The sequence below is a fragment of the Plodia interpunctella genome, chromosome 28 (assembly GCF_027563975.2).
Source record: "Plodia interpunctella isolate USDA-ARS_2022_Savannah chromosome 28, ilPloInte3.2, whole genome shotgun sequence".
NCBI classification, from domain to species: domain Eukaryota; kingdom Metazoa; phylum Arthropoda; class Insecta; order Lepidoptera; family Pyralidae; genus Plodia; species Plodia interpunctella.
In genome coordinates this window covers 1,825,299-1,843,226 of record NC_071321.1, presented here as the reverse complement: position 1 = coordinate 1,843,226, position 17,928 = coordinate 1,825,299, and the positions used below count along the sequence as shown (strand labels likewise).

The window sequence follows — 17,928 nt, the reverse complement described above, 5'->3', positions numbered from 1 at the left end:
TAATTTGCATCTGTCTCAGGTCAGCGATAGATGTATGAGACGTGTACACTTTGTATAGTGTTACAGCATGTTATGCTAATTGCATGAGTAAACTTCATAGATAATATTACTCGGAAAGGTCGAAAAACATTGTCTTTTTGGCCAAAGGTCACGTGGTATGCGTCACTATGTATTATCATAAGTAGGTAACGTAATAAGGTTGTTTATTGTTTGTATTTTCCTACTAATAAGGAAAACATATTAAAAAAAAAAACATACATATTATAAAATTACAACTTGTGCCCTACAAATTGCCTATATTGTGGTTTTTGTTGGGATATCTACATATTATTTAAGCCTCAAACGCACGGACCGTTTTTTAAAGCGAGTCAAAAACGTTGGAATAAAACATCTTTGTAACTTTTGAGATTCCTGCGGGCAACAGGTTGTCCTCGACAGAGATTTATGGAAAAAGGAAGGAGAGGCCTTTGCCCACCAGTGGGACAAATTGATTGGTCAATGAAAAAAAATTATAATCCTTGGTATTGCAGGCTGTGGTGGCTACTTCCCATGTGCTAGCCGTGGGCCGGATGCCTGTTTGCAAATTCAAATTCAAATAATTTATTCAGAAACTAGACCTTCACAGGCACTTCTCACAAGCTACAAACTACTGGCATTTCGGAACGACCACTGCTGAGAAGAAATGCCGAAAGAAACTCATTAGAACAATGTTGGTCCCTATCATGCCAGATCAGCTTACCATTATTGTTTCTTACAATGTTTTTTTTTTTATAATATATAAAAGTACATAATGTACATAGTCAAAAGGTATATAAAAACAGATTATGATCCGAGTGCTGATTATAATATATATTATCGATATGAAACACAATTAACTTACATAAAAATATATGAGAAAAGAGATGACCAGTTGCTAAAATAAATTACCCATAGCATTTTTTTATGTTTTATGGATTTTAAAGATACTTTTTTCAATATGACGAATATTTACGCGGAACAACAACAAACTTGCCGGATAAACTGCGGATGCGGATAAAAATGCGCCAACATCGTGAGTTTTTTTACGTCCGTGCGGACGAGGGAATACCTAGTAAATAAAGGTAAATTATTTCTTTTTTAAATACTGATACTGTATTTATTATTTGAAATAAAGTGAGTTTGTTTATTTAATATTAAAATGCACATTTAATTTAAACTAATTACTTAATATTAAAATTATTTGCCAATATAAAAGCAACATCAACAAAAAGATGCCAATCTTTTTTTATTACATAAATAAATAACAAAATATAGACAGATTGAAAAAAAACTATAAATAAAAAAAATGTCCGTAGGTCGTATTTGTAATTTTTAGTTATAGATGTAGACATTTAATATCTGTGTTTTTAGCATATACCTAATATAATAAATTAGTTTATGAAATAAACATTGAAGAGCAAACAGTAGATGAATATGTGTACGAAAATTCCAGTAATTTCTTACCTTTTTCACGCGCCAATTAAAAATCAATAATTCCAACAAACGTTGATTCCGTCGTGCAGTAAAACATAAAAGATCACTTTTATTCATGTTACACGTCGAATTTATTACATTTTCGAAAAGATTTATTCGAACTTAATAAACGAATTATTGCTTTATCAAAACAAAGGCACCTATGGTGGAAAGCGTAATCCTATACTAATGCTATTCCATTGTATTTCTCCCGTCCCTGTCTGATTGCTGCAAAAGAAAGAGATAGATAACGTGACAGCTCAATATTTTTTTTCCTTATGCCGGCTCCACACTGTCGTCGAGCAGTGTGCCAAACTTTGGCGTATTCGGTTATACATTGCTGGCTTTTGATTGCGGTAATTAAAAGATTTCATATTAACTACGCAATGTTCACGCATTCGCGTCTCGCGTCGGCATGCGACTGAGTTCGCCGATAGTGTGCAACCGGAATTATAAATTATTAAGCATTAGCAGTAAATATTATCACGACGAAAGTAAATTATTGTAACGTGAATTGTTATTATTTAAATCCTATTGTATTTTTGTTTTGGATACCTAATTCTTTTTAAAAATATGTGTGTGTCGCCATCTATGAGTTTAACACATTACTACGCATAGAAGTTACATGAAAGCACGATCAAAATTATCAAAAATTGTGCTTAATTAATTAATAAGTAGTTTAAGTAAAAAATGAACGATGTCGTTGTAAAAATTAAGTTGCGCAAAGAGATCCCGTGGGGTTGGACCATAGATAAAATTAATAATATTTCTATTATCTATGGGTTGGATCAAGTTTTAAATGGTCTTAAAGTAAATATACTGCCAGCTCCACACTGTCGCCGAACTCAGACAGATGCCGACACGAATGCGTGAACATTCCGTAATTTTGCGGTGCGAGGATTTGTCCACTATCCGCGTACTATTCGCCAAATTTTAACGGATTCGGTATACCTTGCTGTACATATATACATTGCATGTATATACATTGCTGAATTTTCATTGCGGCAAATAAAAGCACTCATACAAACTCATGTTCATGCATTCGCGACGGTATCTCCGAGTGTGAAACTTACATGAGAATAGGAATGGACTAGACATGATCTCCTCTAAGAGAGAAATATATTATAGCATTAACATGGTAACTTTCTCTCACCTCCGCATGTCTGTCATGTCAAAAATAACATTTTCGTTTTGAAGATTTAGCTATAATTTTCCAACCGACCATCTGCATGACATCAATGCTCTTCGGGAATGCTATTGTGGCTTATCAGTCTATGTGTCCCTTAGTCGCCTCGTACGACATACAGGGGAGGAAACGAATTGGTCCTATTCGGGGGTATACTTCTATAGATTAAGTACAATATTTAAACCAAATTCAATGATTTTCACATCTGTATTATCGTAGATACTATTATTATAAAGAGGTAAGCGTTTGTGAGTTAGTATGTTTGAGGCGGGTAATCTCCGAAACTACCGAAGCGATTTCAAAAATTCTTTCACCATTAGAAAGGTACATTATACAAGATCGCTATAGACCATAATTTTATCTCAAAATTCCCACGAAAGCGAAGCCCCGGGCAACACATAGTTGGTTGTAATCATGCATAACTTTCATAATTTAGGTGAATGTTAAATATTACTTAATCAAGTAGACAATATACGCGTCCCTTTCGCACGCGAGTGCCGAATCTCATACGGCTTCCCTGGATTTTGACGTCACAATATCGATTATTTTATTTGTAGCCCTCCGCCCTTACAATCGTGTTCAGTCATTACATTTTATCTCAAACCGAGAGCCAAACTCACAATATGCTCATATATTGTATAAAAGTTGTATTATTTGTGTCAAAATTATGTGATTTTTTTCAAGTTTTTGTTGTAGTGAAATTTTAGTGTGATTAGTTCCGGAAAAGTCCGCGTGAGCGCTAGTGTGCATTTATATTTGGCGCTCCGTAACAGTTCTGAAAACCTCAGGTGTTTTAATAATAGATAAACGTGTGAAAAGAGATCCATATGTTTCACATGTTTAAGTTTTTTTAGTCTAAGAGCTCACTGCATTGTACATGGTAAAATATTTTTAGTGTTATGCGATATTTTTCAGTTATTTCTCTAACAAATCGTTTCTATTATATGAGCTGTAAAAACTCAAATGGAGTCAGTAATATTTTTAATAAGTTGTTATTTTAATTAACAAGTTAATTATACCATAAACCTATACAGAAAGCATACCGCGAAAAATATAAACACGTAGCACGTTACACATTACAAACGTCTACATGCTGTCCCATTTTCCCATATCGTGTACGCATCGAGTTAAAAAAGAGAAAACGTGTGGACGCAATGACTTGATACGTGTTTTATGTTTCATGGTTTGGGTTTACCAATCCATGGCTTTCATATCCCAAGCTAAATAAAGCCACAAACTCTGCGTAGGTTTTTGTAGTTTGGCATTCGTCAAACGTCTTTGATGTAGTTCAGGAGTTATATTTATGTTGGACGGTATAATATCAAGTCTATATTAGCCCAAAAACATTTAATTCTTACCAGCTGTTTTTCAAATCATCAAAAAAATATTTATTTGCATTAAGTAGGTTACAATAATACCTATTTAGCTATATATAATTAATGATTGACAATTTAGGATACAATTATTTATTACCAGATACTCAACATGCAATCAGTTACTATTTAAATCAAGAAAAAATTTACCTACTGAATTTAATATAAATAATGTCAGTTTTTCTAAAAATGTCAAGGAATATTAATAATGTTCACCCGTAATGTAATTGAAACAACGAATGGTTTTTATTTCATCAACAATTAATTACCTACAACTGAAAACTGTATTTCATCGCTTGTCCATACCGCTTAATGAATCGATTAACTTTTCATGCAGTGAGATCTCCGTCTATTAATTTTCTTTTGTCATTTAAAATTTATCCTTGAAACAGGTTGGATATGTATATTTTAAGACATTACTATCGTGTGGCTTGTGATTGTAACATGATATTTTATAGTTTCGAAAATAATTCCAAATTGAAATTATACCTCACCTTATTATAACGTAAGTTTAAACTTAATGAAAGTAAGAATATTACATGAAGAAATAGCTTATTTATCTATTTCTACCCTTTGTCTTTTACGGTCGCGTGTTCCCGGAGCTGTGACGCCCCGAAGCAAGGGGTCAGCGTAAAGAAAAAACCTTAAAATTGTCTGTGAATTTAAAATCGCCCGTCTGATGTCAACACTGTTGCCTGCCTGGCAAGTCGACGTGTCATATCAGCACCTAAATGATCGCAAAATCGGTAATATTTCGTCAAACCTAATAGAAAGAAGAAACGGTAATTAATGTGTAACCATATATCAACGCGCGTATCTTTTTTTTTTAACTTAGCGAATAAATATGTATATTAGAAATTAAAATTTGGTATTTACTTTGTGTAAAACGTACGTCGGCGTCGTTATTTTTTTGCTTCTTTTCTCTAGGGCGGAAAACACACGCCTGAATATCAATGAATATTTAAATTTCCAGTGACAAAATGGAGAAATCAAGCCACATCACCTCCTCGACGATATCCTTCATCGAATCGAGCGCGGAGGACGTCGCGGAGAAGAGTAAGCGGCGGTCCCTCTTCAAAAATGGCTTCCTCAAAACTAAGAGTTGCAGCAGTGTTGGCTTGGACACGACAGATCTTGAGCGGTAAATAGATAGATAGATAGTTATAGTTTTTATTGTATCACTCTCTTCATAGTCGTACGTGGAATGAAACACACATAACGACTTTCTTGGTACTATTAATGGAGTGGTTTGCCATTGCCTTCTCCATTTCACACACAAGTCGATAATCAACCAGAGTGTAGGTTTCCTCACGATGTTTTCCTTCACCGGAGGATTGTATCACTAGCTAGCGATAATTTCGTGCGTCCGCTAATAACTTGTTATTGTCAATATATCTCGGGTTCTAAGCAACGTATCGCGATGATACATATACCATATTTTAAGTTAGTCTATCCCCTATACAGCTGTGAAAACCGCATCAAATTCCATCCAGTAGTTTTTGCGTGAGGAATGCTGATAAGAAATGCCGAAAGAAACTCGTTTAAACAGCGTTAGTGTCTGTCGTGTCAAAAGAACTTCCTCTTAACAGTCGTATTACTGAGGGTCTTGGTCATTAAGTGGAATGAAATACACGCTATGACTTTCTTGGCAATATGAATACAGTGGTTTGCCATTGCCTTCCCCATTTCATAAATTAGGTGATAATTTATCACCCGTCCAGAAATCCCCTGCCGCGTCTTGACATACGCGGCGGACAATCGGATAAAATTCCCTGTTAAAGGGAACTTTAGGATTTTTTATCTTCCAATGAGATTTCTTGTAATAAGTCCTATTTCTATGCTTTATAAATATTAATAAATTCTTTGAGGAGGTAGTTTAAAAAATATCATAAAACGAAGTCAGTCAACAATTAACATTCACCGAGCTCCACGCATAACTAAATAGTACAATCGCACAGAAAAATACATGTACAAAAAGAATTAAATAGAAAATCAGGTTTTTTTTTTTAATTCGAATGTCGTTTTATGCTACGACAGAACTATTTGGTAGACAATGTTCAAATTATAATAATATAATATAATTATATACTATAATTTATTTCGTTATTCTTTTTTTTAACCTGTTACATCCCACTGCTGGGCAAGGGTCTCCCCCGTGTAATTCCAAGCCGCTTTATTCGATGCGAAATCCAACCATTTCTTCTTAAAGCTTCATAGATCATCAATCAAATTTCCTTTTTCCAATGTGTTCCCAACGTGCATGCGTCAAACATGTCCCGCCAAGTTCGTCATTCTTATTAAAAATAAAAATATTTAGAAGTATAATATAATCCAACTAGTATATTCTATATATTGTCTATCTAATGTCTTCTATATATAGTCTGCGTGTCAGTTTTTTAATACATTTATTTTAGGTCGCACTATAATTTTTGAATGAGTTTATTTTTTTTTGTTTTGTAAAATTCTGGCATAGGGAGACCGCTTAAGAGACCGTGGGATAATAATATTAATTGATGATATGAATTGTTATTATTAGTAATTTACAGGGTTCGCAACATGCTGCACTTGACAGAGATTTGCGTAAAAAGGAAGGCTTTTGCCCGACAGTGGGACACGTCGATAGGCTAAGAATGTTTGGCTCGGGAAGGGGAGATCTTAAGCGCACGCACGTGAAATTATATTATGATTATGACACATTTTGCTGTTTAGCTGATAGGTAGGCAGTGATAATCCAAGACCTTGACAAAAAACACTGACAGGTTTCTAATTAATACTAATTGTTATGTGGTATATAAAAGCCATTCATATTATTATGGAAGTACTTACGAGATCAAAGCTCTATTTAGCTAAAATTTTGATTAAGTGAGAGTTAGTAAGAGTAACAAATTATGACAGTAATAAATAATGTTCTTACTTCGGATGCTTGTCATTGAAGTATATTTAAACTAGTACACATTAACATACACATTGACATAGTAAAGCCAGTGAACTCCCAAGAATAAAAAGAACTGAAATCAAATTAAAAATATATAATATACATAATATGTTTAAAAATATTCTTAAAATCATATAGCTGAGTTGTAAACCATTTCGGCACCATCTTACAACCGTGGAAAAATATTTATTTTTAACGAATAAAGTATTCCTTTCTTTTAATGTCACGTACACGTACATATAAATTATTTAATGTCACACAGCAATCGCCGCCACTTCCTTCTATAATTAACTAAATCGTGTTGCCAAAAATTCAGTCTAGACGCAAAGCATCTCAGTGCGCGATTGTACTTTATTTTTAGAACAGTTCAAGGTTGCTCTGCTCACCGGTTTATTCCGGTTCGGAAAATTATATTTAAAAAAAAAACATCAAAATAAGGCGTTATTGTTCGCGGCCAGTATTAAAATCGGAGTTAAGGTTGTTGTTATTGGCGAATTATTTTTTATTTTCGACCAGTGTTAATTTATATTCAGTTGTCTGTGGATTATTTTGTCGCGGTTAGGTAGGTTGGTTAGGCATTTATTCCATTTTTGAAACTTAATTCGATTGAGTTATGGTAGGTAATATATCATTTCCGCTCCAAATTAGAAACTTTTTACTACTATGACTCCGTGTCTCCGCTGTCCGTCTGTCTCCAGGCTGTATCTCATGAACTTGATAGTAGCCAGTTAAACTTGTAATATAAAATGTAGTCGATATTATTTTAATGAGGTCACTATAGCATAGTCCTTATCATAAAGGAGCTTATCAAAAGGCTCACATCTGGCGAACGGCATGCAATAAAAAAAATGAATTGATAACACACTGAATCAACTGATTTAGTTAACTCCGATGATGTTTAGACAGAGTTTTTATACAGTTGATATATAATAAAACTGAAGTGGGATTGGGCGGGTCACAGTAAGAAGGGCCAGAAGAGAGACTTGAGTTGGATCCCGAGTGATGGGAAAAGATCGCAAGGCAAGCCGAAGGTGCGATGGTCCGACGAACTGACACGGCCTTCGATAAGGTATGGCAACAACTGGCGGGGAATAGAAGTGGTTGGAAACAAAGAGGGGAGGCTTTTGCCCAGCAGTGGGACCTGAGAGATACATAAAAAAAAAATATATATACAACTAGCTGCGCCCAGGGGCTTCGCTCCCGTGGGAATTTCTGAACTGTAACTTTTAAAACCACTTATCGACGTAACATTGCAAGTACTTAGTCGCATACACACTAGGGAGCACCAGTCGCAGTGTGCAGGTTTCCTCACGATGTTTCTCTTCACTGGAACCAAGTGGTGGTCTATGAAAATACGTGATTGCAGAATCAGATTGCTCGTGTGGTTTTATTCTTAAAGTGTTATTAGTGTTTAATTATTTGTGTGTAGGGTTTTTGGAAAAACTGTTTATATCTACTATCACTGCAAGCACAGTATAAAACACAGTCTTATGCTTAGATCACAGAGCAAATTTGTATATATACTAAAATCTTAGATCTTTAGGTATACTGTTAATATATATAGGTACTCTAACTACGCAACGGATTTTGATGCGGTATTTTAATAAAGGTAGACTGATTCAAGGTTTATGTGTGTACCTATAATTTATTTGACGGGCGGCTAGTAAATTATAAAATCTTATCTATGTCAGTAATGACTAATTTTGGCCTGAGAACGATTTAATACATGGAATATTGATAAATCAAGTAATTTTTGAATAACTATAAATGTTACCTATTTAATTATCCTCATGTCCTCAATTTTTGCACCTAGATAAGGATATACTGTGTTTATTTACCTTGTAGACCGCCATATCCGTAACACTTCACCATCCATGTTATTTACAAAATATCAACCGAGCTGTGCCGTTAGAATCAGTAAACTTGCATCGCTCAAACACGAGAGACGCGCGCGGGTCGCCATCTTGCGATTTCCATTTTCGAAAAGTGTAATTTCCTATTCGGCCAGTCCCGATTTATTTTTTTAAAAGTTTGTTTATAATATTGTGTTCATTTTGTTTTTTAATGTTGGGTTGCCAGTGTTTTCGAAGTTTTAAAATCATACCTAAACGTTTTGTTCGTTGTTGTTCACGCTGTTAAGCTGAAAATTCTCCGTTTTTACAATCAGTATTTCAAATTAAATGTGTACTTATTATAAGTGACAAATATGGCCATTAACTCTTAAATTTCACAGCACAATACTGAAAACCGCTTGAAAAAAAAAACAAATTATGCGTTGCTCGTCAATCTATTGTAATAAATTATTATTTAAAGTAAATTCACGTATATATAACTAAGTAAACAGTTTTACCTATCCAAACTTTCGATAGTCAAGGTTAAATACTTTATGAAGTAAGTACTCCATTTACAGGGTACTAAGTCTCACATACGATATTTAATTATTCATTGTTCCTCTGTCTGGTGGGTGTTAGTACCTAAGTAGTAATATAGGTACTAACGAGCTAACTTATATCTTTCCAGGAATGGCATTCGGAGAATCAAATTTAATAACACGAGTAAAGTACGAGTCAAAATATTTAATACTTATTAGCTGCGCCACAGGGCTTTGCTTCCGTGGAAATTTCGGGATAAAAAGTACCCTTGTATTATTCCAGATTATATTCTACCCGTGTACCAAATTTCTTAACAATCAGTCCAGTACATTTTGCGTGAAAGAGTAACAAACATACACACACATCCTCACAAACTTTCGCATTTATAATATTAGTAGGAAGTTGGATGCTATTCAAGGAATTAAAATGTAAAATAAAATCATTTTGCTGGTTAGACTGTCCTTTTCTTACTATGAACTGTAGTCGCGGACAAAACCTAGTTCGTGATAAAAATAACTAAGTAGATTACCTACTTAAAATTGTACCTATGTCAATCCAAAAATACATTGTTATCATGTTTATGGCAGTTTATTGGCAAAATATGCAAGACAGATATATGAATAGGATTTCTGCCAATCTTCCGACTCAATTTGAAGAATAGCAATAATTATTCATTTTTATTTACAGATAAATAGATACGTAATGAAGCAGATTATTTTTGGAAATAATTTACATTGCAATTCGGCACGGGAATGCTGCCCGCGCGATGGGCACCTTGTCTAGGGGCCGTGGCTAGATTTTTGTAGTTATAATTCTTCTGTCTCATTTTTATTATAAATGTAAAAGTTCAAGGAAAGGGAAAATGTGTTAAAAAAATAGGGAAAATCATCGATTTATACATATATATATATTCATAGGTTTTAAATTTTTTTCGTAAACTAAAACTCGACATTATGTAAAGTTTGAAACATAAAAATGAAATATTAGAAGAACACAACTAACAAGTTTACAAATCCAGTTTTCAGTGATTTTCTTCTAGTGTTAAAAAATACTCAAAAATCAGAGAAGAAATCTACCTTGCAACCGAAGCGTGCGCTGTCCATTGTCCAAACTTTCTGATTATTTTTCCTAATAACTATTGTTCCTTGTTATTATTCCTAATAACTAATAACTACTTAATATATTTTTTATTCTATCGTACGAAATATGAAATGGATGAAAAACCAGCAAAAAATATATATATTTATGTAATTTATACAATCCTTTTTAACTTCAAGTTAAGATTGGCAACTATACCTACCTATATTTTTATTACGTGCAATAAAATGGCTATTGTATTGTATTGTATTGAAAGTAGAATATGTAAATTACGCAGAAAAAACGGTGGTCGCACTAAAAAAATAAATTTGAGTGTTCATTGAATTTGACACAGCAACTGTTTATCTAAAAAACAGATAAAAGATAATATAACGCGTAGAACTGGCGGTATCTGGAATTATCTGGACGTTAGCTTTATCAGACGGGCAAATCTGTCTGATAAGCTTCAGATAAGCGACGTTGGGTTATAGGTACTGCTGAAGTGTTGTCGTCAATGTCGCTGCAAATATTGCATACAAAGTTGAATACAATCAAAACCAATCATCAGTCATCGTCAACAGCCATTTAAACGTACTTCTGGGGCACTGGCCTTCCCTACGGATGGATAAGGAGCATGGACCATGCATGACCCACCACTATAGGTGAAAATTACCGAAAGTTTCCGTAACTTTGAAAGTTTCCAGGAATGTTTCGAGAAATGTTCGTTATATATATAGAAAAAAAACCAAAGTTATCTACGGTAATTTTGGAAGTTTTCATAATAGTTTGTTTTGTTTACAACAACATCGACGAGGGTTTTAAATGGCATCGAGCGAGTGCATTTCAAATGTATGAGTACACAATTGTCGAAGACATTGGTATTGTTTGTAAATTTCACTAATTTTTCAATGTAATAAAAAATAGTTTTAATTTTTGTTTTGTTAGTAACATAAAACGACTACAAAAGCTAAAATATAATTATAACAATAATAAAATAAAAATTCCCTTTTCGGCTAGGCCTATATGCATATAAATATTGTTATTGAGTAAAAATATTATTTGAAAAGTTTTCCGGAAACTTTCCTTGGATTAGGAAATATTCCAAGCAGTTTTCATCTCTACCCATCACGAGGGCCCATTGCGTATTGACGGGTTTAAATGACTGCAAATACATATAACAGGGACCAATGGCTTAACACGCCTTCCGAAGCACGCGGAGAAGCTCGACAATACATTTTTGGTCACCCATCCAATGAGCGACCATTGTGAGAGTGATTTAACTACCACCGTCACAGGCCGAGCGCGCTAACCACTGCACCATTGAATTCCTCAAACAAACCAATAGTTAATTCTAGAAGTATTGTATGTGCTAATAGCAAAAGAAAACATATATTTGTTTTGTAGATCATCAAATTATACCGATAATAACACTGTAGGTAGGTTCGATCCCCGGTCAGGTCAAGATGAAAAATGAACATTTTCAGATTGACTTGGGTCTTGGATGTTGATCTATAATGTATATGTTATAAAATATAGTATCGTTGAGTTAGTATCCCATAACACAAGTCTCGAACTTTGGGGCCAATTCAATCCGTGTGATTTGTCCATACATATTTATTTATTTGTCAAACTTACTTTCGCATTAATAATATTAGTCGGAATTCGACAGAAGTTGTTTTGGTGCATTGGACGTTATACATTTTATATGCGAAAAGCGTTTTTTTCGCATATGAAAAATAACGTCCTTTTGTAGGAAACTGCAAATTAATTCATCATGTTGGCACGGATATGTTTATCTGGCTGTTAATATATGTTCAAGGCTTGAAGTAATAACAGTTTACTTTTTAAATACCTATGTCAATATTAATTTTTAACCACCGACGTTAAAAGGAGTATACGTTTAACGTACTTATATACGTATCTGTATGTCCGTTGTGTCGTAACAGCTGTATGATCGAAAAGAATTTGATTTGATTTATTTGAGTAGTTTTTTAGGTTGAGAGCGTTCTCAGCTATGTTTGGAAAATGTTTGTTTAGTCGTAGCACTTTTCTCGGTCGGGGTCGGTGTCGGGGGCTTCCTTGCTCCTCGACCATCACACATTTTCATTAATTTCCACTTTTATTTCTTAAAAAAAAAAAAATAATAGATTATGATAAACTACACAATTAATTTCAATAAAAAGTATTATAATTCTCTATAATAAGTACAATGTTGTCACAGTAGACTAAAAAGAATTTAGTGGCCACAGTTTTAGTCAACTGTGACTACATTATGCAATGGAAAACTTATAATATTTTTACTAAAATTATTTATGTAATGAGGCATAATCTGTTACAATATATATTTTTTAATTTTCGCCAAGAAATGGATAGCCAGTAACACTGACTGACGTATTATGTGGTCTGGTCGAATCCAGAACTGCCTAACCTACTGTCATCGAAAGTGAAACGGCATTTCTTACCGTTTCAGTTAAAAGTATCTCTTCGTAACTTGTTGTTTTGACAACGTGGTTGTTTTACGATTCAGTTTTCAGTTAAATTGTTTTTGCAATACCGGAACAACGCTGTTAGCGTTGCATTCAATACAGAAATGCCCCTGCAGTAAACCGTTGAGGTGTTCCCTCATCGTAGCCAATCCTGAGTGCACCATCAGGTCGTGTTTCATCATAATAATAAATTGTCGTCCAAACTAAACATGTGTACAAAATTTCAGCTCAATCGGTTGAAGATATCTGCTTCAAAATTGAGTTACAAAATTCCAATCGAACATACATGCTTGCATATATTGCAAGTTAAATAAAAGCTTGCCAAAAGTTTCGGAGTTAAATCAAGGTTCAGACGCGATACAACAAATTATTAGATAACCTGGGACCTCTCGTTTCAGTGGCAAAAACCTTACCACTGAAACGAGAGGTCCCAGGTTCGATCCCCGGTCGGGGGTCATGATGGAAAATGATCTTTTTCTGATTGGCCCGGGTTTTGGATGTTTATATATGTATTTGTTATAAAATAAAGTATCGTTGAGTTAGTATCCCATAACACAAGTCTCGAACTTACTTTGGGGCTATCTGAATCTGTGTGACTGTCCTAATATATTTATTTATATTTAGATTGGGGTATTGATTGTTACTAGAGAAAGTCTATAAGAAATGTTTAAAGATTTCTGGTATGAATTAGGTAGGTACATAACTGTAATTGTTTTTTCTGTACAATAGGGTAGTTGCCAAGGTCAGAGAATTATATTATATGTATATATTTATATAATCTAGGTAAAATAGATAAATTTAGGTTTTTTTCTTTAAGATGAATATGAAACGTTTGGACGTCTCCAATTATATTTTTGTCATATCTTTGAAAGCATTGTCATTATCACAGTAATTTTGTCACTGGTGTTTCTATTACCTAAGGAAGTGCCATCGAATAGTCGTTAAAATAAAATAAAAAAAATAAGTTTGCCATACAAATCATTAAAATAAATTTAGCAATTTTTCGCACAGACATATTTAGCAAAACAGTAGACGTACTTGTTGCTCGTATCAAAATGGCGGCGGTAGAAAACGCCGTGACGTAACCAGAAACTGGTTTGAAGCGGATCGAGCCGGTTACATGCGGTCGTTCACCGGTGTTAACTGGTTGGTAAGAGATTTCGTTGTTATAAAAATTTTAATTTTAAAACAATACTGTAGGAGTTTATTTAATATAGCATGCTCGGGTGCTTCTAGCATGATTATAATGTGGTACCTATTTGTTATACTATTATAAAAACTGACTAAACTATGTATCAATTTTAAAACTTAATTTTTAAGATATGTGGCGTACAATTGTATACAAACAAATACATTAATTGATTTAAGATTTTTAAAACATAACAATCAAAATCTGAAAAATAAAATGTGCAATTTCGTACTTATTTTATAGACCTGCATCCATCCCATCAATCCCATGTCCATCTTCTTCGTCTAGGTTATAATATAACTTATAGCTCAAAAAAACTAGCTTCAACAAGGATAGTCAACGTAATGTTTGCATACTTATTGGAATATATTTCGTGAATTGGTAGCGCGCTCTATACTATTACCTTAAAGTTACTCTAACCAGTCAGTGGTTCTCAAAATGATGTCGTCTAATCACTGAAAATCAATGACCGGAGAATGCTAAAACAAACCCAGAGGGGACACACATTTATAACAAGTTATTTTTAGTCTCAGTTAAAATGTTGGGCAAATAATTTTGTGTAAATATTATATTTGAAATAATAATATCGAATTACAGTCTGTTTATCTGTTTATAAATATGTGAATATATGAGGGCGCTGTGTCTTCTTGCTGGCAAAACTGAGTGTTGAACAACTAATCTTGATATTAGATTTGTTATGGCAAAGGCAAAATAAGCAATTAAAAAACAGTTTTACCCCAACGCAAAAAGAGTATCTGTCTGTCTGTGTACGTACACAGACAGACAGACAGAGGGGTAAACCGATTTAGATGCGGGTATTTTAATTTGGTAGCTAATTTTCATCCGGTAGTTCTTAGATATGTTTGATATCAAAATCGTTTCAGACGTTCAAAAGTTGTAGCGAAATGAATATTTAATGTCGGGGCTTTTATAATTTGTCTAACAAATAAACTTGTCATTCTATATTGCAAAAATTCTAACATAAAACTTTCGTTTTTGATCGCAATGGGTATGTATTTTTCCATACTTTTGTGACCATTCTCTTTTACAGCGCTTTTGATTTAGGTACTACGCTCAATTATTTTTTCTGGACCTCTTGCCCTTTAGACCTCAAGAGCTATAAAGGGTTATATTATATTGTCTTATAAATATCGTAACCAATATTATAAATGCCAGAGTAAGTTTGTTTATTCGTCTGTTAACTCTCTACGCTACAACTACTCAACTGATACCGTAACCGATGTCGTAAAGAGTCATGTCGAAGAACACAGAATACATATATAAATCGGCCCGGAAAAAGAACTGTTTCCATGGGATATTATATATAGATGTTTATTGTTTATTTAGATAATTTAGATAATTATATATAGTCGCGCGAAAAACTAGTAAATAAATAAAGTAAGTAAGTAATATATAGTAAACAGAGTCGTCGCCGCCCACTTTGAGAACCACTGCCATAATCAACTAATTAGAAACGTGTAAAATGATTTTTACGAGCCAGTGTTATGACTTTGGTGATTGTTTGGTTCAAAATATTTTGAAAACATTGAATCGTGAGCTGGTGTAATCCGGTGGGATCCAGTTTAACGTCCAGAAGTACGCATAAGGTTCAATAAACATAGCAATGCGGTTAATAGGTGATACACATCAAATAAAGAGTTTAAATCAAAATCAAATCATTTATTCAGAAATTAGGCCTTCTCAGGCACTTTTTCACGTCATATTCTAAATTAAATGATATTTACCAAAGCTACTAACTACTGGTAGTTGTGTTATGGTTAAGACGCCCGCCTGTGGATCGAAAGGTCCCAGGTTCGAATCCCACTTGTGCCACATGAGTTTGTATACAAAATTGACTCATATATATATAGTAGTTTTCATCGACCACCACTTGCTTCCGGTGAAGGAAAACATCGTGAGGAAACCTGCACACTGGTTGATTATTATTAACTTGTGTGTGCAATAGAGAAGGCAATGGAAAACCACTCCCTTAATAATGCCAAGAAAGTTGTTGTGTTTGTTTCATTCCACGTAATGACCACGACTCTCAGCCATGAGGAATACGACTATGAAGACAAACTGCATTTAAAAAAAGTTATTGTCACTTCGTAAGTCTTTTAAAAATGCGGGAGCATTTTCCCGGTTTCGTTCCCTGCCCAAGAATAGGGTACTATGTGTAATGTATATATCCTTTTTTCATTAATTTATACACCTAAACCCTCCTTAGGAATTACACTATCTATTAGTGAAAACCGCATGAAAATCCGGGCAGTAGTTTAAGAATTTATGGCGAACACACAGACAGATGCGGCGAAGAACTTTGTTTTATAATATGTAAGGATACAATATCACAAAAAAACTTTTATCCCACACCACGTTTCGGTCTTTGAGTCAAACACTCATTCTAATAGGTTTAGCAGAAAGCTATCTTGTTGGATATTAGAATGACAGTCTAATGGCCGGACTCACGACAACATTAATATATTCTGGGGGGCTACCACAAAAAACTTTGCACGTAATTGCGTTCACACGTTCTCTTTTTTTTCTACACGACGCGTACACAATATGGAAAAAAGAGCATGTGGACGTTAGTAACGTGCTACGTGTTTATATGTTTCGTGGTAGATCTTCAGCAGTAGTGTAGATTGCTATTCCATTTAACAAAAATTCGGTCTCATTGCTACGTTTTGCGGAATAATTGAATGGTTGTACCTTGACATCAATCTGGAATATGAAAAGTATTGCTATCAACAACATTATCGATACTTTAGATATTTGTATCGATAGCATTGATATCAAATCGATATACATTTTACAAGGACAACTATCGATACTAGAACAATCGAGTTGTCTGTAAACCAGGCGCGGATCCAGTCACCAAAAAGGTTGTGATCAACGATCGAATCACTGTGTCAAAGATTTCTTAAACGCTATATATAAGTTTACAATTTCATTGATAGAATATCGCTTGTTTGTTTATTCAGAAGAGTTCCTGGATTATCTTTTCTGTGCCAATGTGTCTGTACGCAACAAAGTATGCGTTGTGTTATTGTTATATACGTATTAAGACCTAGATTTGAATAATATAAAAAAGGCATCAAATTAGGATTTTGAAAGTTGGTATAAATTATTTTCTGTAGTGTCAAAGACGATGATTGTGGGTATGTCCATTGTGCCCACAACGCTGGATCCGCGCCTGTAAAACTAGCATTTTGGTCAATAATTTAGACATTGCAAGTGGCAGATATCACGTCTGCTTAACTCAACATCATAAACTTAACAACTCAACAGTACTTATCCCTATGTCTGTCAAAAAAATCTCCACAAAAAAGTGCAACAAATTATGACAATGGACCTTTTGGCGAGACTGCGGAAAAGAGACAGAAAGACCGTATACTCTGTGGTGTCCTGCAGTGACCTGACACCTGGGAGCTTAGAGGTTTGGGTGGACCTACCTGACGAGATCAAGTATGACCCCTCGTTGGCGCCATTCAAGAATCTTTACGAGCAACACCACGGTATGAAACATATATTTAGTACAAGCTTTTTTTATCATATAGTGTCACCAGCCTCGATATTGTCTGTCTGTAATCAAATCTTGCGAGATTTTCACCTACTTTCAGCTAGTTAAAATTACTCATGTCGCTTCAGTTTCCATGACAATGTATTATTATAATAAACATAACCTGATGGTGCAACCAGGATAGGCTCCCAATGAGGGAACTCCACAACGGTTTACAGGAGTTTTAGTCACGCGTTGACTGCTACATGATCTCTCTGACGACAATAAAACAGTCAGACAATAAGACGACAAAAAAT

General features: G+C 34.2%; 2 protein-coding genes across 17 annotated transcripts in view; one reads left to right on the top strand and one right to left on the bottom strand.

The window, feature by feature from the left end:
• plx (pollux) overlaps window positions 1-8,876 on the bottom strand; it is a 47,087-nt gene extending 38,211 nt beyond the window's left edge. The window contains exon 1 of one of the 2 annotated variants that reach the window (XM_053766095.1): window positions 8,824-8,876. In XM_053766095.1, coding sequence (XP_053622070.1) covers window positions 8,824-8,861 — 38 coding nt within the window. In that variant the 5' untranslated portion in view covers window positions 8,862-8,876. Of the gene's footprint in view, window positions 1-1,482; window positions 1,710-8,823 lie in introns of those variants that run through there. The other variant, XM_053766096.2, reaches the window with a different exon arrangement.
• LOC128681853 (P protein-like) overlaps window positions 3,266-17,928 on the top strand; it is a 34,137-nt gene continuing 19,474 nt past the window's right edge. The window contains exons 1-3 of one of the 15 annotated variants that reach the window (XM_053766101.1): window positions 3,266-3,465; window positions 5,024-5,191; window positions 17,401-17,627. In XM_053766101.1, coding sequence (XP_053622076.1) covers window positions 5,031-5,191; window positions 17,401-17,627 — 388 coding nt within the window. In that variant the 5' untranslated portion in view covers window positions 3,266-3,465; window positions 5,024-5,030. Of the gene's footprint in view, window positions 3,558-4,450; window positions 4,556-5,023; window positions 5,192-8,875; window positions 9,015-9,356; window positions 9,377-17,249; window positions 17,628-17,928 lie in introns of those variants that run through there. The other 14 variants (XM_053766099.1, XM_053766106.1, XM_053766103.1 and 11 more) reach the window with 14 other exon arrangements.